This window comes from Falco rusticolus, chromosome 13 (genome assembly GCF_015220075.1).
Source record: "Falco rusticolus isolate bFalRus1 chromosome 13, bFalRus1.pri, whole genome shotgun sequence".
Classification (NCBI taxonomy): Eukaryota; Metazoa; Chordata; class Aves; order Falconiformes; family Falconidae; genus Falco; species Falco rusticolus.
In genome coordinates this window covers 11,233,198-11,254,177 of record NC_051199.1, presented here as the reverse complement: position 1 = coordinate 11,254,177, position 20,980 = coordinate 11,233,198, and the positions used below count along the sequence as shown (strand labels likewise).

The 20,980-nt window shown below is 41.1% G+C and overlaps 1 protein-coding gene across 4 annotated transcripts in view; it reads right to left on the bottom strand.

Annotated features, from left to right (window-relative positions):
* The window catches only part of NYAP2 (neuronal tyrosine-phosphorylated phosphoinositide-3-kinase adaptor 2), a 147,110-nt gene that overhangs the window by 53,347 nt on the left and 72,783 nt on the right, over positions 1 to 20,980 (bottom strand). For all 4 annotated transcript variants that reach the window (XM_037407461.1, XM_037407459.1, XM_037407458.1 and 1 more), the window contains one exon: positions 6,098 to 7,195. In XM_037407461.1, the coding sequence (XP_037263358.1) occupies positions 6,098 to 7,195 (1,098 nt within the window). The remainder of the gene's footprint in view (positions 1 to 6,097; positions 7,196 to 20,980) is intronic.

Here is a 20,980-nt window from a genome sequence, read left to right as displayed (position 1 = left end):
ATCCTTCTTAGGCCAGTGTTTTTCATCCTAACTCTATTAGAAATACATAAACTGAAATCCTGCCCTGTTTACATCCCTCATCCTGCATTTAATGCACAGAGGTGCTGGTTAAACAACCCAACAGACCCACATGGGGTGAATTTTCACTTAACTCATTTCCCAAACTCTCTTCTCCCCTATTCTATCGAACAGGGTGCCCAAAGCTGCTTTCTAGCTCCCTGGAAAGCAGCAGCAATTAAAAAAAAACCAACAAACAACAAACAAACAACAAACCCAAAAAATCTAAAAATTTCCACTCTAAATCCATATTTTCTTCATAGAATTATAGAACATCCCTGGTCAGAAGAGACCTCACAAGATCATCTGGTCCCACCTTCCATAGTAAAGGGAGCCTAGATAAGATTATCTGACACCTTGTTCAATCGCATCTTGAAAACTTCCAGCGATGGGGTCTCTACCACATCCCATATTTGAAGTCATACAAGGTATTGCATGTTGTGTAGTGTTTGTAGACACTACATGGCATGATTTAGAGACAGATTTTGAAAAAAAATTAACATAGCCAGTTCAAACCTGCATGCATAGCTGACTGATTCTGTCAAGGAAAGCAGAAGGAAAGTACATAGATCTGTGCTTAGTTCTGTTTCATGGGAGCGTCTCAGCTGCCTGAAATCAGCATGAGCTCCTTTTTAACGAGTTGAGCCATCTCTGCACCCCTCCCCTCCCCACACTATTTGACAGTTTATGATAAAATGTTTTAGATTCCTAAAGCAGTGGGTACCAGCCAGGAACAGGAAATGTTAATAATTATCCCGATTTTCAATCATGTTACCTGAATTTTCAAAGTAGCACATTCACAAATTTCCTCCCTGTATGGGGCTAGAAGCTGAAAAGTGAAACTCTCCATAGGCAAAAGTCAAAGCAGCTACGAAGCCCTGCAGAGCAGCTAAGGAAAAGAGCAAGAATCTGCTGTGCATTGCATGTCCTGATCTCACACCTCGTGCAGAGTCAGGGCGCACAGCAGAGGTAATGGTTACATTGTGCGGTTCGTTAGGATGAATATTTGCAATACTTGCTCAAAACAGGCACCAAGTTCCTGGGAAATTATGAGGAAACTGAAGTCTTAGCGAATGGAAACAACTGATACACAGAAGAAACAGCTGGTCTTAGCAAGGGTTTACAGGACCATTTCACCCAGAAAAAATGTCCTGCCTGGAAGCTGGAAGTGGGTGCAGTTCAGATGCACACCAGCAGCTTCTCCGCTTTGCTTTTTAGGATGTGGGTATGCCTATAGGCACATGACTTCAGTTCTGTATTTTCACAGAGTACAGCATGTTTCTATGGTGCAGAAAAGACAGGCAGCACAACTCCAGAAAATCCAAAGAGCATTCCCTCCCTCTGTCCCTCCATAATTCCCTCTTTACTGAAGGATGTGGATAACAGACACGCAGTGCATATGCTAAAAACAAAAGGAATGTGTCTTCCAACACAGCTGGATTGAGTGGGCATACTTAAACACCTTCCCACTGTATTAGAAAAGGGCACTGCAGCAGTCCAAGGACACCAGGCAGTATTGGTGCCCCTTAAAGAGTTTCCCCCTAACCTCTGAGGACTGATGCTATATTTCACAAGGGTTTGCCAACTGTTAGGGTACGCTACCATGTCATCCCACAGAAAAGCAGGAAGGGTGAAAGAACAGTCAATGACAATTAATAATATCTACCTTTTCCACTTTCTCACATTTTTCACACTCTACATCTTTATTCAGTTTTCCGTAGAGGTTCTCCCCATCTTTTTGCTTTCCTTTGTGATCATCATCTACAATTTTTTTTTTCCTTTCTGTTTTGGCCTTACAATTTATTTTTCTTTGTTCTTTTCTCCCCACTTCATAATTGTGCTGTAATGCATATTTAAGATGCTAACAGCGCACAAGAGAATTTTTAGAAGAAAACAGCACAATAAATGAGCTGCTTATAAAATCCAGATACAGACATAACAGCTGCAGCCGGTGGATGCTGAGTGCATTCAGCAACATGTCTGGTCTTCAGTGGAAGCTCATATCCTCCGAAAATGTGGCCCTGAGGTGACAGTCTCCTTAGTATCACTGATTTATCCCAGCTTCCCACTAATGCAATTCCAATGAACTCCATAAGGAATAAAATGGAGATACAAAAGGAAAAATGGCGAAAGAGTCAAGAAAATAATACAGAAAGGCTACAAGGGCAGCTTTGCTTGTATATTAAAGCAGTTGAATGGAAATAAGTTTTGTGCAGTCCCCCTCCTCAAAAAGAAACCCACTCAAGAATGCCACAAATTAGAAGCCAGCAAAATCTGAGTTTAGACTCACATGCCAAATTTCCACAAAGTCAGTTGCAGTAATAACAATAAAAATGAAAGAGAATTTTCTCTGTAACTGTTGCAATAATTTACAAATACACTCAGCTGAATGTAAATTTTAGTATTGTGCTTTTTTTTTTTTTTTTTTTTTTTTTTTTTTTTTACTAGCATATGGCAGTGAGAGGTTCAGCCAAGTCACAGAGGGTTGAGTCCTGGAGGACTCAATGAGAAAGTTGCTTGAGATGTGCTCAGAATAATTTTGTATTTTAGAAACAAATATACTTAGATTGCTAGCGTGATTTCACAAGAGTCATATAACTTTTTTATTTTTGGGGGGGGGGGGGAGGGTGTTATTATCCTCTAGATTCTGGAAATCTTTCTATCTGCTGAGAGCAAATTACACTGAAGTGACAACTATAAAACCATGGCAGTCCCAGTTAGTCCCATGCTATACATTTGCTCTCACATAGCTTAAAAAAAACCAACAACCATAACTGTATGAGTGTCTTAGGCTTTTTGTGTGATTTGCAGGAGCAAGATTTCCTTTAACAGATCATATGATTAGTCCAATCTACACCATCACTATGTATAAACACAGCATGTAAATGTGACAGTCCAGTCAGATTCTACATTCAAACCCCACAATGTAAGAACCTTTATGGTGGATCATTTTAATGTAGAATTGCAAGACATAAAATGCTAGACCTGTACGTGTTTTCTTTAAATCTTAGAGTGTCTTCTATCACTGTAATATCTGAACACAAACCTGTTTCTTGCTCAGTGCAGTAATCCCACAGGATTAAGTCATACTGTAAATACCAGGCAAATCACAATCGGCTTAGATGGTCAGTCTGTTCATTTACTCAACACAGCTGCACTCCAGAGTCTTTTCACCACTGGTATCTATTTATAAGATGAAAGCTTTGTCCTTAAAGTAATTGATCAGTGTTTCTATTTGTGCTGGTTTTGGCTGGGATAGAGTTAATTTTCTTCATAATAGCTAGTATGGGGCTATGTTTTGGATTTGTGCTGAAACAGTGCTGCTAATGCAGAGAGGTTTTAGTTATTGCTGAGCAGTGCTTACACAGAGCCAAGGCCTTTTCTGCTCATCCCACCCCACCGGCAAGCAGGCTGGGGGACACAAGGGATTGGGAGAGACACAGGCGGGACAGCTGGCCCCAACTGGCCAAAGGGATATTCCATACCATAGGATGAAACGCTCAGCATGTAAAGCTGGAGGAAGAAGAAGGAATCAGGGGACGTTTGGAGTGATGGCATATATCTTCCCAAGTAACCATTACATGTGATGGAGCCCTGTCATCCTGGGGATGGCCGAATACCTGCCTGGTGCTGCAAAGTAGTGAATTAATTCCTTGTTTTGCTTTGCTTGTGTGCACGACTCTAGCTTTACCTATCAAACTGCCTTTATCTCAACCCACAAGTTTTCTCACTTTTACTATTCCAATTCTCTCTCTCATCCCACCAGGGGGGAGTGAGCAAGCAGCTGCGTGGTGCTAGTTAAGCTGCAGTTAAACCACAACACTATTTCATGTCTCTCATTTTACCATCCGTGACCAATAAGGAGCATGTTTCTACTTCCTAAGGAGCAAGCAGAATACTCCTTGAGAGGCCAAGATGCTGTTCTTGGTACAGATCTTCAGGGCAAGACTTATTTCATATTTATCAGTGAAAGGTCCCTTGAAAGGTCTGCATTCAATTTCAGTCAAGAGGTATATAGAGAACATTTTTCTGGAGGTAGTTACGAGGCAGCAGCACAGATTCACTGAAAACTCCCAGGACTTGCTGCATTTGCTGCAGGAATTTCTACAGTTTCCAAAGCTGGTATGTCTGCCCTACTTGGTGAGCATAAACCCATCCCATTTACCATAGTTCTTGTATGGCATAGGGTTTACAGGGGATTTTTGCTCACTTATGAATAAGAAGTATGTTTAAGAATGTTCAATATTGTCTGCACTTTACCAAAATCTCCCTATTACTTCACTGCAATTATTTATAACTGTCACATCACATCCCTCATTATTGTTCCTAATTCCAAGAATCGTCTTGCCTTTTAGGTACAAACTTCCATCCAGCACACAAATCCAGCATTACTGTATTTTTATTACTGTAATCACTTACTGAAACCCTACTGAATCATGTATCTCAGACTTCTGTAAAACAGTATTTACAATTGCAGGCCACAAAAACATTAAAGGAAAATTAAGCAAACTGCTGCACCAACTCGTATTCTCAGTAATGCTAACTCCATTCTCACCTCATCCTTCTGATTTCAGAGTCATTGTTTCTGATTTGGACAGACATAAATAAGAATAAAAGTGCTGAGGCTGAGGCAGTGGAGTCCATGAATCTGGAGGAATGCTTTGTATGTCAACCCAAACCACTGCCACCAAGCTTCTCCATACTTAGATGTTTGCATGTACTCGGCTGCGGAGGTGCGAGGCAGGCAACCTCCACCCATGAAAACCCAGAGGAGGTGTTCCCTGAGCATGCCCCAAAGTGATGTGACCACACTGTGAGGTGTAATGTAACAGAGCGGCACAAACACAACCAGAAAAGCAGTGCAGAACTCACCTCTCTTCTGCAGCAATATGGTAGCCTGGAAACCAGAACACCCTCCTCTATCAGGTATAAACCAGCATAGTTTATCACACAGTATTTAATGTTACAGCTGCCAAATAGATATAATATAGCACTTACACAAACATAAGATCAGCTGTTCTCCAAAGAGAGATTTTTTGGTTAGGCAGGTGTCAAGAATTCAAAGTCATAAACTGATTTTACTGAAGATGGAGGAGAAATTGTACTTAGCCCACTTTGCACTCTGACGTAAGGTGTTACAACTGCCTTCCACTGCAAGACGTTGTCTTTGGCACCACTGAACGGGAATGTTTTTGCAACAGAAATACTGGTGCCAGGTTCTGCTTTCACTCACACCTGTGGCTTCTGCTGATTTCCTTAGAGGTTTCCTTATTTTCCTAGCTCAGAAACAGGTGTACCTTGTGTAAACCTGAATGCATATAGGACAACAATTTTATGATAAAGCATATGAAAAGTCGATATTGGCTTAAGGTTTTCCTGCACAGCTTCCTCCCGTGCTTTTCTCTGTTTGTGGGTCATGCATTATAGGTCATGTTGGTTTTCAGATTGATTCACAGTATGGCCTCCCTACCAGTCACACCAGGACAGCTGAAAGAGATACTCCATGGAACAGCATGGAATGAGGCAATGGGAGAGGAATGGTTTAAGCTGGTACCTCAGATTGCTATCATATATGCTGTGATCACTGGCCAACTTAAGGGTGATCAATGGATCTTTGCCAAAAAAGAACTACTGTTACAAAAAACCCAACTATTAGTTATTTTGCTACAAGCTTCTTGGACAATTATTGTGTCTTAGTATCCATCAAGAAAGAATAGATGTGACATGGTGGGAAGATCTCAACTCACATGGGAACCTTACAGCTATGGACAAATTAATGAAAACTGACTTCTTTTACAAGACCAAGCCATGAAATGTACTTCCTTAGTGCAGTATGCATACTTAAAAATCTTAAAAATATAACAATATGAAGACTAAAGCAATCTTAACAACAATAACTTTTCTTCCCATTACAAGGAATTTAGGTAAGGAATTCAGACTTCTGAGGTATCTGATTTTTGCAAGCATTTGATTTAGTAAAGTACAGTGAAATCTACTATTACACAAGGAAAAACGAGGAAAAATTACATCAAGAACTTACTTTCTGCAGGTTCCTTAGATCTTCTGCCACTGGAGGACTTCCGCAGGAGACTTCGTCCTGAGGTAAAGAGGCTGGTTAGTTCCTCCAGAGGACTGGTGGGTGTCCGAGAACGGGAACCACTCTGAGATGTTGACCCGTAGGTACTGACCGAGGCGTTTACCATCTTTCCTCCTTCTTGCAATGTGTTTCTGGCTGTAGAATGAGGCACTGATGGAGAGCTTCTTGAGAGACTTCCTGAATGTACAGAGTCATAAGGTGGAGGTCTTTTGAGGCTTAAGGGGGTAAGAGACCTACCCATACTGACAGGAGAAGGTGAGGCAGAGTGACTTTTAGGATAACCATGTGGAGACTGTGTTCTGTATAAGGTAGAAGGATGAGGAGGTGAGGAGGTGTGCCCAGGTGTGTTAGTTCCATGAGATACTGTCTGGTCTTTCTCCAGTTTTTGATGGCCTGGTGTATGAGGTGGCAGTGAAGATGGAGAAGCTCCAGCTTGTTGTTTGATGTAAGACACATTTTCTAAAACAGGAAGCTTTGTGACCTCTAATGGAGTTAGAGGTGACTCGTCAGAATTCGGGGAACACTGTACTGGTGCTGGTGGGAACACCAGCAGTGGAGGTCTGTGAGAAAGCAGATTTGGAAATGGTGGGGGTATATCACAAAGCAAGCCCTTGGGAGTCGATGGCACTGAAGACTTGGTGAAATCTAGGTCAGGCACTGTGGGAGTAGCACACTGAGAAGAACAAGTGTGATGGTCATATTCACACTGACACTTTGAATCTTGGCCTACATCATCAAATATAGGGTATTTCATCTCCTCATAGACTGCTTCGCTTTGGTCATCCTCGTCTTTTTTGAAGTCTCTGAGAATATTCCCAACCATTTCAATATAAACAGGCTCTTCTTCCTCTGTGTCTGGGGCAGGACTGCTGACCTGTGATAAAGAGGCATCCCTAGTGAGTGTTGTCTTCATAGGGCCATGCTTTTTGATATACGTTTCATCAAAAGATGTGCTTAGCTGAGTGTTTGGATTTCGTTTCGGCTTAGGGGGTGGAATCTTCTTTGTGTATTCATCACTGTGAGGTCTTGGTTTGGCTGACACTGAAAACAGAATAAAATACAAATTCATCAGAAGTATGTAACATACTTTGTCAACCATAGGATCTCTTTTACAGAGTCATATTTCTGGGATGGATTTCCTGTGACCAACTTGTTGCTGGTTTTCTCTGGTATTACATTAGTAGAACGCTATAAAAATAACTCCCTATTCAAAACATTCCTAATCGTCCCCCAGAATGCCCTGACACTCCACTGTTAAGTAGGTAGTGAGCACTTCCCTTCCTCTGAGACATCGGTTCTCTTCCAAACTCTGGCCAGGGGACTTTCCATTTTTAAATATTATGTTTTTCAAATATCACTGTGGGCCTTTAAAGACCCAAAGAGTTGCCAAAGACATAACAGTAAGTATCCAAATGAACTCCTTATGGCTGCAAGAGAACAGTTAAGATCCTGGACATGCATACTGGAATGACAGTGGTGTAACTCTGCAGTGACACAATTGATGAATCAAGACGTTTTAATTTATAGTAACTTCTTGCATAAAGCACAGCAATTGCCCCAGCACTGCCTGAGAAAGAAAACACATATAAATACTGTAGAATTTGCTGATGGGATAATCCTAATAATTTATCTGCACTTTATCCTATGAATTACTGAGACTTCAGTGAAGTGAAAGGGGAATAAAGTATCTCTCAAATTCAGATCCTTCCAAAACAGATTTCTTCTAGAAATTATAAATCAAATCATTATAAAGAAATTCATTTGAAATGAGAGGTCAAGAGTTTCTTAGAAATTATGCTTTATGAATTAAACAATAAATATACTTATGGAAATTGCATTTTGTTCACTTTGCATAAATAGTTAATAAAATATCTCATTAAATGTTGGGGTTAATAAAATGTCTCATTAAATGTTCGGGTAAAGTAATTTTTTATCCTAAGTGGACTCAACAAACCTACTCAGCAACAAAATTTGCCACATACACTAAACCCAATTTATATTCCGATAGGGTAAATAGTTTTTACATTGAAAGCCTTGATGGGTCATTGCTAAGTTTCCCAGTTTAAAAAATATCCTAAACTACAGGCCAGTTTAGAATGGCAGCCTTCCTGTCTTTCCAAACTTTGCTGCTCCTTGCAATTCACTGCTACAGATCTCCTGCTGCAAACTCAGTGCTCAGAGAAATTTCCAGACACCTTCTGATGACCCATCAGCAAACAGCCCACAATTTCTAATGCTAAACCAAGCAGGCAGTGCTCATGGAGTTAAAACCCCTTTTTTTAGAAGCAGCCTCATGCGTATTACTAAAGCCAGCAGCGAGGCACTGCTCTGCCAGCTGAAAGACAGTATTTTGACAGTCTGCAAGGATGCTGGCTCAGGGCTGGAAGATGCCTGCTTTATAGCATCTTACTAAGGTGATTTGGTCAGCATCAGAGGAGCATTCAGAGTGTTAGTACTTTGTCACACTTCTGCTTTGATGTGTTAAATAACCTCTCTTCAGTTCTTACAAGGCATGGCAATAAAGAGAGATGTTAAGCAAGATTCCAGTTTTCTTTAGGAATAAGGAGCTGAGAACATATGCATGTGCACATATATGAAGTAATGAGACCACTCTTTGTTGACAGCATTTGTTAAAGCTTAACATGTAACCAAGATGCAACAAAGGAAATAGAAAACTTGCCAGAATTTTTTTTTTTAAAAGAATACCTCAAAAATTGATATGCTCTCATGATGGTTCCAATTAACGTGTTCCACTTTCCAGCAGGCTAGGGACATGCAAAAGTTACCACAGATAAAAGTGTTTGGTAGCTTGATAGTTTTTCACTATGTGGATATATCCTAATGTACTTTAAATTTGTCTTTTTAATTAACCCAAATTAATTTTCTTGAATGTGTTAGCATAGACTTTTGGGAATAAGATGTAGGCTACCAGAATCATTTGGGCTTTGCAGAAAATATTCTTCCTGATGTATTTGACAATACCAGCAGATTTTTCTTGCTGTGTTTCCAGTAAATTACTATTTCCTTTCTGTTTAGTTTGTTTGTATATTATGTTCATATATATTCTACTGACATAAACTTAATCTCAGCCCTCTTTTCCACACCTCTGTTAATCTGATTTACAACCCTGGCAAAAGCAACCTTCTTCAGATTGGTATCAACAGAATGAGGAGACAGTCAATGAGACCGGTACAAACTGCCTGATCATTTCTGAACATGTTGCCCAGGACCTGAACTGTACTTTAGACTCACTAAAGGATTATGGATTTTGTTGCATTTGAAAATAGTGTATTTTCTATATAGAGGCTTCTCACAGTATTCAGTTCCCTGTGCATCATGCTACCATCCTTAACAGATGCCTGATACAAGTGTTTCCCGCAGCCTCAAGTTGTGTCAGTGGAGGTTTAGAAGGGATACTAGGAAAAATTTCTTCACTGAAAGGGTTGTCAAGCACTGGAATGAGCTGTCCGGGGAAGTGGTTGAGTCACCATCCCTGGAGGTATTTGAAAGATGTGTAGGTGTGGTTTAGGGACATGGTTTAGTGGTGGACTTGGCAGTGTGAGGTTTACAGTTCAATTTGATGATCTTAAGGGTATTTCCCAACTTAAATGATTCTATAATTCTTTGACTCCTCACACCCCTGTTCCCTATGTTGTCTTCTACATCTCCTGTGCCATAGGTGTCACACTGAGATTTCATAGCCATATCCCCACTCCTCCATCTCTTTATCTGGAGATATGTTAATGATGGGCAAAGTGATCAAAAGATGCTCTTGTGCTGGAGGACATTCAAGGTTAACATTACTGGTCATTAACTGGTTTTTTTTTTACCTAAAATTAGCTGAAAGTAGTTAAGAGTACTGAGTTCTCAAAAAAAAAAATTGCTAGAAATAGTATATTTCCCTCTTTCCTTCTTTGATTCCTTTCCAGTTTTTATCCAGCTGATGAGGTTCTGCTATGTAGTCGAGACCTCTCCTTAGGTGTTGGGTTTGCATATACAGATTCACAAGTTAGAGCATTACAGACAAGGAAATTAGAAATGTCACAGGAAAATTATTGACTTTTTGCCATCTAGTTTTGTAGAGTATTTTTGCAAAGGGTTGAAATTAAGTACCACAGTGACACACATAGCATTCTCATCTGCCATTGCATGATATATACCATTAGCCTAAAATATCCTGGTGACATTATCAACAAAAAGGTCAAATAACCCAGTCTTGCTGTATGATACACACAGTAAAACATGACAAAGTGAAAGATTTGCTTTCCGTTTTCTAGTAAAAACATTTTTTCCTCTGCCACAGTTTATTTTATTGAAGCACCTATTTCCAGGACTTAGTATGTTACTGAGTTCTTTTTCTCTCCTTGACAAACTGGACTTTTCAAACTAAAATTTCAAACTAAATGCTTTAAATATGTTATAAACCTTATAAAGGGACCGAGGTACCTCTTCTATGCTACATGGAGCAGGAACATTGGGTGCTATAAGACTTTCTAGAGAATATACACAGGTAAATGGATAGGTTAGATAGCAAAGAAAACTATTGTGACTGGGATGAGAGGAACTGCTCAACATCTACTGGGAACTCCCCTCAGCTGCAGCGGAACATTCAGGAGGCCAACTGAATTATCTTTAAGAAGCCTATGATGTAAGACGCTTATCATGTTTATTTAACAAAGGTTTCTACTCTGAAACACAGCTCCACAGCAAGGGCTGAACTCTACAGAGCACCTGATAATGGAATATGGATCAGGAACTACCACTTCAGCCCAGAATAAGAGAAAAAACCCAGGAATCCTGCAATCAAACAGAGCTGTGTAAAGCTAATGAAAGGAGCAGGGAGTATTTGTACAGTTCCTGTGTTACCAACATTTGGCAGGGATAAATGTGCATGAATGCAGAAGCCCTGGCAAGATCCCATAGCCAATGAAAGGAGATTATTTGGCAATCTCCAGAGAGGAACAGGCAATCTTGCTTTAAGTACTTGACATTTATCAGGCAGAAAAAGCATTTGGTGCCTGCTGGGAACATAAACTCCTATGAAAAGCAAACCATGCTGACATATTGGTGATACACATACTGCCATGTTGTCTGTTCTAAACATGGGGGAATTAAGTACTTTTCAACGTGGATTACTATGTCCTTGGTGCAACTGTCACCAGTAACTTGCCTTGAGACTCTGCCACTCATCTGTCAGAGCACATAGGGCCCAATTCAAAGCTAAATGGAAGAAATGAAAGTGAGGGCTATTCCTCCCCCTGCCACGTGCAAGTTCCCTTAAACAGCCATTTCAAAGTGCACCACAAAAGTTCTTGTGGGTGCTTCTATTATAGATACACACAAATGCAAGAGACTGCCAGGTCCGCGAGGAGTTTGAGCAGACAGGAGATGACTAGAGGAAGATAGCTCAACAACTGCTAGATGGTCCTCTGCCCTCGCAGGAGCTGCCCTGGCTGAGGAGGCTGCAGGAGCTCGGGATGCTATGTTCCTTTTTCACATCAAAACTGCCCAAACTACCACAGCTGATAAACTGGAAGCACAACGATCCTTGCAAACAAAACTGAACTTCACAGAGTTTACACTGCTTGGGCAGGAACTATCTGTGCTTAATAGCATCCTACTACCAAGCAATTAGCTAGCTGTAATAAACTGCAAGTGAAACAAAACACACAGGCTCTAATAACTTCAGTTCTCATCTAGAAGCAAGAAGCACAGTGCTTAAAATAGCCTTACGGAAGCCCTACTGAATAAGCAGAATATGACATTTTTGAAATGAGATATTTGTAGCGCAAAGGTTACGCATAGCTTTCAGACATGCCCAGATAATCTGCCTTTCATAGTTAATTTTGGAAATACAGAATGCTTCTGGTCATCTTATCATTCTGAAGTGTTTTTTTAATCTTTAAGGAGAGACTGAAATATGAAAATGTGTTATCAGATTGTTTTTTATTATTTGCTCACTGTATAAGGAATGAGTGTAAATGTCTAAAAACTAAAATGAATTTTGCCATTGTCCTTTGGGTGTTTACTAGCTCTTGCAGTTCAGAGATCAAGCCAATTTATTTTGCTGTTCAGTGTAACAAACAGAACAAAAACACATGCAACAGGAAAATTCCTCCCTTTCAGTTTCTACAAGAGGCTATAACACTCAACTTCTTTCTAAATGAAGGAATGATTTGGACCCTAATTTTTTTTAAAATTCTTTAAAAAGTTACCCTAAATGCTGAAACAATTAATATTGCTGTATTTTGAGGGGTACCTCTATCAAAAATAGCCTCCAGGAGTGAAAGGAAATAGAATTTTCTTAATTAGACCCTGAATGTGCTGTATATTGAATCAAAGATGCACAGATTTTGATTTGCATCACAGAGTTCATCAGAGAACTCTAGGATAGCACAGAACCTACATATGTACATCTATATGTATAAGTTCAAGACTGTGAGTAACCCCTCTGGCTTCAATGAAGTGAACTGCTTGTTCAAAGTTGCACATGATCTTCAGTGCATTTGTGCACCAGTGCTTATATCGGTTTGGATTTCATTAAGTCTATAGATGAAATTTGAATATTCTTAATGAAACTGAATTGAAAAAGGCACAGTCCTCTGAACTGTGCAAAAGATTAGCACTCAGGAGACCTGAGTTTAATTCATTCTTTTTCTCACGCCATAGGGCTTTGCCTGTCATTTTACCCCTTAATGCCATTTTTCACCATCTACCTTTTGCTAGTTTAGGCTTTAAGGTATTTTACACAAGGTTTTATTTTAATTTAATTTATTATATCGATTCTTTCCTATCACTGGAAAGGAGCAGTAGAAAACAAAAGAAAATCTAAATGCATCTATTGGAGGCATGCAATGTTGAACATGCATCTTTTCTTCTTCAAGGAATTTTCGAAGGCAAAAGTTCCTACATGGTTAACAGCCATACAATATACACACAAAGATACATCTTAGCAAATGACTATAAAAACGTCTTCACTGGGCTGAAATAACATCAGAGAACGTATCTGTCACAAAAACAATGCAGATTTCAAAATAGCATTGCCCTCATGGACACAAGTCCTTTCCTTGCAGGTTACCTTTCCTTTTTCTAAAAGGTAAAAGCAGAGGGAAAGAACAGGGAAGGAATAAAAAAATACAATTCATCCAAACAACTTGCAAGCAATAGGTGGTTTCAGCACAATGATTTCATGCAGTACATATTTTTTCCCCCTCCTGAATCTATTAGCTCTTACTGGAAATTATTTGGACATTTAAAGAGGACACAATCATACTTCAAGTGAAAGGACTAAAAGACGGTGTCATAAAGTAATACTGATGTGCTACTCGGATGACTCAAGGCTATGATTAAGGAGACTTCTTCAAAAGTATTCAGGTCCCTTTATTTTGGCTGCAGCCTCTTTCAGCCTTTAGAATGATTGATATCTGCTCTAATTCAAAGTGGTGGAAACCTAGTAGCTTCAGTAGTGATATTCCAGAATTAGACACCAGTATAACAAAGAGCAGAATTGGACCCTGCAGTTAGATTCAGTTCTGCATTAATCCAGCAGTACAACTACTGCAACTGATATGCACCATGGTTGAAGACATGCTGTTGCCAGATTCAGCTTAGAGCTGCATATCTGCGCCACAAAACTGAATTCTCAGCCCCATCACCACAGCTCCTTACATGCTATACATGCCCAGTTGGCCGTGTGTGCCTGGGATTCACAAAAGACAGCCTAGAGCACAACCTGCCCTGCTGCCAGAGCCTCCTCCCAGCACAGCAGGGGTTGCAGGTCCCTTGCCATGCATTATCAAGATGAGGGCAGACCCAGAGATCGCAGGACCTTTCTAAAGCTTTGGACTAACAGCATGTGGGAGAGAGTCCCTCCCCAAACTGCCATGCTCCCAAGCAGAAGGACTTCCAGGTTTTCTCCTCCATAGCCCTCCACTTCTCTGTGCACGTCTGACACACTGAGCTCTCCTTATTACCCTTTCCCACAGTGAAAAGGTCTCCAAAAGCTTTCAGAAAATTACAAAGAGACCGTCTCCTTCTGAATGCCCAGGCTCATGCTTTCATATATTTTGAACTTCATATCCTAGTTCTTTTCAAGAATGAGTAATTGATGTTCCTGATTTTTCCAGATAACATTGAATAGGCAAAGAAAAAAAGAAAAGAGTGTTTGAGAAATAATTACAAATTATTTGCAAGCAAGTCTTTCTGTACTGTTAGCTAAAGCTAAAAGTTATTGTTAGTCAGAACAGCCCTGGAAAGGCAGAAAAAGCAAGATTTTGGATAAGAAAAGTCAATTTGAATCACCCTCCTTTTACAGGAAAACTGATGAACTGAATGCAAATGGAGGCAAACAAAAAATTTCACAGTAGGTGCAACTTCTAGGTTGCAATGATTTTTGAGTATCCATTTAGAAAAATAACCTTGAACTAATATGCCTGGACACAAGGGGCCAGGATCTGTGGCATGATATGGGTGTAAGTTACAGCAGTTCCAGTGGAAGCAGGGTCTGAAGAGGGAGAGGTGGGAGGATTACTGGGGAAATAGGAATCTGAGTAAAGGATCCTCCCACTGCCCACACGTTCAACCAATATTGCTGAAGAGCTGGTTTGTTCTGTTTCAGATAGCCTGCAGTCTGCATATGTGAAACAGATTTTGCAGCCTGTGCAACAGCATCAATAAAAAAATCTGTAACTATATAATCTAAAGGAATTCTAGATATAGAAAGGCAATTGGCATGGGAATTTATCAATCGCAAGCATCATTAGATGAATTACATGAAGAGTGTGCAAATAGAACTACTGAATCATGCTTGCAGAAAAATTAATTTACAAAGCATATGTGCTTGGTTGTTGGTGTCTCTAGTGCTCTAGTGTGGGAACATACAGAGTTGGAGCACTGAAGAGTTAAATGCAGTCACAACAGAGTGCAGAAAAACAGCCACACATCAGCAACATGAGTAAAGCCCTTCAGTTTTAAAGCAACATTTATGGTATCTTGGCTGTCATCTTGAAGATGAAACCTGAACAGCTATCACTGTTTTACTGTAAATTAACTGTTATCGCTCTATTCTTACAGCTACCCACAAACTGACTGCATTTTGCACTGAGAATGATGGGCGACATCAGCCCCCTCCACCCCCCCGCCAGCGCCTTCATTGCAGTGCAGCTATTAGAGCTCAGTTTTCATATAGCTGTCATCCTGCGCTAGCTGCCCCCTCTCCCTCTCTGTAACTACCCATCTCACATTCCCCGAGTATCATGCAGAAGATGGTGAGGCTCTGCATTTTGTCTGACCAAGTTTCTACAGTCTGTGCGGTGTGATGACTACAAGTGCAGCAGCATTTCTGTTGACCTGCTGAAAGAAAAAGCTCTCTTCTGCTCAGAAAGGGATGCTTCTGGGTATGTGTGCAGAGCTAAGTCCCTTCGACACATGCCTTATACTCCTACATCTTATGAGCTTGTTACATAGCAGACACCTCTATGATACCAGTAAGTCTTTGAGGGCTGAGCTGCTTATTCATACATTATCTGCTACCCAAAGGGCACTGAAGACTTCTGCGCTATCATTTGGCAATGCTCATGTAAACAAATCATAGAATCACAGAATGGTTTGGGTTGGAAGGGACCATCCATTTCCAGCCCCTCTGTCATGGGCAAGGACACCTTCCATAGACCTGGTTGCTCAAAGCCACACCAAACAAGGGCATACTCCAGCCTGAACGCAACTCCTAGCTTCAGAGGGACAACCCTGCTATTGATTACTAGCTATTGTAGCTGAGGGAGATGATGTGGGAAATCCTTTGCCGGACTTCCATGAACTTCTTGGAGAAGGTATGGTACGGGGCTTTCTGAACCCAGTGCTCATAAAAATACTGAATGAAACTGATCTCTGCAAGAGTTCCTGGGTCTGGGTGATTTCTAAGTCCAGTATCTGCATCCAAATAGTGGACTCTGAAATGATTTACAGGAGTAACAGGAAAGAAAGAAATCAAGCTGGAGAAAGAGCAAATGCTTAATGAAACAAAGTGTGGCTCACCTACTTCATTTATCTAGAACAGCAGTCTGTGCTGACTTGATTTAATTGTTGCTTTGGTTCGCAAACATCCTGTCCAGAATACTAGCAGGGACTACATGCAAAGACTTGAATAATTTGTCCAGAGAGATAAGATTCTTCATTTTTTAGATCCACAGAAATGCTATCTTCCACTTACAAATACAATAAGTAGGTCAAATCCGTTATTTGCTTACATAAGTAGCAATCTGTTTGCTGAGCTTCTAAAATAATTACAGCTCATTAAATCAAGCTGGCAGACCTACCGAGGTGATATTGTGCAGAATACTGACCTCTTGGGGACTGCAATGTGAAACGTATTGTGTCCAACTATTCCACAGGCAGGGCAGCTCCACAAATGCTGCCGTGCTTCTTCAGCATCTCCCACCAGCGACAAGGAACCACAGATTTCACCAACCTCCTCCTCTCCCCCAGAAGTTTTGCAGGCTTTGTACGATTCTTTTCCCTGAGGCGGTTGTACAGAAAGCCACTTGCTGCTGCTGAATGACACATCCAGCAAGCCCTTCTACCACGGTGGGAGCTCCCGTTTCAAAATAAAGCAGGAGGTTGATCACAGGGGTCAAATGAGTCACCACAGCAGGAGCACTGAGAAAGCAAATAAGCCCCAATGAACAAGAGTTCACCTAAAGAGGCACTCTTGCCTCTACCAAAAGGACACAAGGTGACCCTGCAGCAGCAGTTCCTGCAGGTTGTCACTGAGCACCTTTTGGGTGAATATGATCATAGCTGAGGTGGACAGAGAATTGTCAGAGCAGTTCGCAGGCAGGCAGCAGTGTCTGGAGATGTAACAGCTCTGTGGCCAGAGGCTAAGCGTTACTGAAATACTCAGTGTAATCAGCTTTAGGAAAAGAGCCTCACAGCTATTCATTTTATTTCCATCTCCATAGGGGTGACTCCTCTCTCCTCCTCAACTCTAAATAAAGTGTTGACAAAATTACAGACAAGGCACACATTATCAGCTGCCTCCCACTCAAAGCTTCTCTGTATGCCTGGCATCTATCATTTCATCTTGCATTTATTTGCAGAGCGGTGTAGTGAAACTAGTAGAGCCTAGAATAGTTTTGATCTACAAGGGTCATGCAGCCATGTCTAATCACCATAAATTCAACTGGTTTGGTTGCGGTTTACAGTACCATTTTGACAGTGTTTTATGCAGTTCCAGACAAGCTTTGGGAGAGCCCTTTCCTGTTTCAAATGTCAGGCTTAACCTCATCGCACCACCCTAGAAGTGAACGGAGGATGGAAAGACAAAGGTGAAGCATAAAAAGGAACAGAATTTCTGCCAGAAGCTGTTCCTACCTCACCCATGACTGCAGAACCTGTTCAGTTCAACTCACAGGCAGAACTAGCGGGAATAAGAAAGAGACCTGATTAAAAACCAGCACCCTGCAAGAATAGGGAAAAGACCAAGAAGCAGAAGACAGAAGATGGAACAATGAGGAAAAGTGGAGTTCTCTTGCAAAAATGTTTGGAAAGCTGAGGTAAATGAAAGGCAATTAAAGCAAGAGCAGTACCACAGGCTAAAAGATCTTAGCCCATATCTACGGGAAGAAGCAGGCATCAACTACCAGAGCATGACTGGAGAGACAGCACCAAGGTCACTTGCTCCTAAAAGCTCTTTAGACGAATGAACTGTTATTTCCTTCTCTCCCACACTGTGTTTGCAGTAAGCACACACACACAACAATCCCCTCCTCTTCCCCTTTTCTCCTTCCCTTCCATTTTTCCCTTCTCCTTCCCATTTAATATAATTTGGACCCATCCAACCTTGCAGTGCAGCCCCTAAACCAGCCCTGATGGTTCAGCTAAGTGCAGAACACAATGCCATGGATGTAGGGACAAGCCAATGCTGTTTTTGCCACTGAAAAGCCAGTGACTGAGGAAACTGTTATCCCAGTGAACTTTCTCAGGTAACATATCTTCTTATCCTTTCCATTGCCAAGCAACTTTTCATTGCAAGAAATGTTCTTTTATCCTATCTTGCAGCTGTTGAAGTCCCCCATGGAGACTGAACTAGCACCTACTCTTACTGTCATTAGGACACAGGGATGCACCCACGCTTTGAGCAGTTGCACCACTACAGGAAACCAGAAGCTATAACCCAGTGTTTACAGCCTGCTTCATTTTGCTGTTGCTCAGAAGCAAAGCTCTTTGCAGGAATTCATCCATACCACTGACGCACAGCCTCTGGTAGAGGACAGCACAGAACAGCTTAAGCTCTGAGGGGGGTTGTTACTTACCATCTCCTGGGACTGGCTGTGCTGTAAACTGACGGCATTCAGTATTTCACAGAGCAGGGCCATAATTCCAGCCCAGGTTTTGCCATCTTATTCATGCACTGCAGCATCAGTGATACCAACAGGAGGTTAGGAAAGGGAACTTGTGCAGTTCCTATGCTGAGAAGCTGCTTGAAGTCCTCGTTTCCACAGTGACTGCCCTGAGTTCACAAATTAAACCCTGCCACATTTGTAGAATGTCATGTTAAGCAAGGACAGTCTTTTTCACGTATTCCCTTCTCTGCTCAAAAGCCTCTTTCTACACTGCTGTTCACAAAAGCACTCACACACGTAGCCCAAGTTTTGACTGTGAGCAGAAATACTCTGATCATAAGTTGATTGCAAACTACTCCACAAAACAAAGCCCTTGCACTATCTCTATTTTACAAGGGAGAAATCTGGGACACTGAGAGCCAAATGAAATGCTCAAGGTCATCCAAGCCAGTGGCAGAGCTGTAAAGAGCCTTGCTCCCCCACTTACACCACTGGGAGATGGTTGGTAGTATCTACAGAAGTCTCCGTTTGGTATAACACTTACTCACATGCAAGCATGTATTTGCAGCACTGGGATCTTACGGCAATTAGTCACCATAGATATTTATCCACAACAGCTGTAAAAATTATCTCATCTTTAACAGAAAATAACAAATAATTCAGAACCATAGAATATGTTGAGCTTCAAAGCTTTTGTTTGCAAAAACTTACATTTAAGAAAATAAACAGGCTAGACATATTAAAAAGTTTTTGAATCCACACTACTGGTATAGCTTCAACTTTGTGCTTGGTGCACATTTCTGTTTGCTTTTTTTGGTTGTGATTTTTTTTTTCCTTGTAATCAAAGGATTACTTACCATCTTATTCACCAAAATCCAAGTATTAAGAGACTTCCACTGCAATAAGCAAAAACATAACCCTATTAAAACTTCCCCAGTTGGGGAGACTCGTGGCATTACCACACCGATCCTAAGGGAAGATTTATAGCCAAGCCATCCTTCAGTATTCTACCAAGAGGAAATGGGAGACAGCTCCCTTGGCAGTCATGCATGAAGGGGAAAATGCCAGAAATCTTCATCCCAGAAAGCACTGTTAGGGCCAAACCCCCAAATGTTATACTGCTCCCAAGACAGTTGAGTTTTTTCAAGGTATGTTTCTGCTTAGAGTCCTGTACTGGTTTTGTTTTACTACTGAGAATAAGAGAAGCTGGAATTATTCAGTTGTTACATGCAAGCTGGTTGTGAATTTGAAAGCAGAGTATTGTTCATGATTATCTGGGAGAAATAATGGAAGCCATGGCAAATGTTATACCACTGCACTGGAAATGGATATTTAGTTATGCCTCTTGATGATAAGTACACCATGCTCCAGCTTTTTACTTCCTATGTCTAAGCCTTCTTCCACCCTGAACCAGGAGCCAGCTGCAAATCATACTGGCTATTGGGGGATGTGCTTCTTGTTTGACATGCCAGCAGTTCAAAGTTATGACCACTAAAATTAGCACAAAAATTTCTGTGTGCTTGTTTTATTTCCCTCCTCATGCATCTGTGGAAAGCCCAGGCTGATAGACTGTGACCTCAAGGCTCAGTTGATGGCATTGCAAAAAGGAAGCTGCGCTCTCTTGAGCTGTCACTACTGTGCACGTTATCCCAACACAGCACTGTTTGCACACGTATGAACTGAAAAGCATGAAGTGCCAAACACAGTTGTAGCATGTCAGGTATATGTTGCTTGATGTCATCCAGCATTAAACCAAGTGGAAGAGACGAAAGCAGCACATCAGTGCACCAACCAAGACTACTACATTCAAACAGGCATTGGAAGGAAAATACCAATGAAATAGAGGATAGCCATGAGGACTTCACCTGAAGCCAAACTAAATCTCTTGAGATGTGATTCTGTTAAGCACTATGTGTTCCCAGTAAAGCCAATGTGGGTGTAGGGTGCTTGACACACACACACACACCCTTCCCCTCCAGTATCAACCTTATGGCAGGAAATGTGTAGAGAGCTCAGTCATGCCTCACCCCATTATCACAGACCAGCTCTGGAAGTAAACAAGGACTTCAGGATTTCAATCTGATCTCTGAAGCCCTTACTCATTTGTGCACAATGCCTTTAACAGACATGCCAAAGACAATATGGAAAACCAAAACGTAGTATGAGTATTCCAATACATTTTTGTAGTTTCATGGGCATTTCATTTTACTTAACAAATTCTGAAGGGCTGTCAAAATGAGGCAAGGGAATTACCTGGATTTCTCCTCCCCTCCTCTCCTGGCCCTGATTTCAGAACATTCAGTGATGTAAAATAATGCAAATATCTAGTGTTTCATAGTATTTCAGCTCGCAGGTGGAAATGCTGAGAAGGCCCTGTTATTATAGTTCCCTGAGGTATAAACAAAATAAAAAATGAAATACAGTCACAAATGCAATGACTTACAGTTTTTTATAGCAGTATTTCAGGCTTGACATACAGTGACCTGGT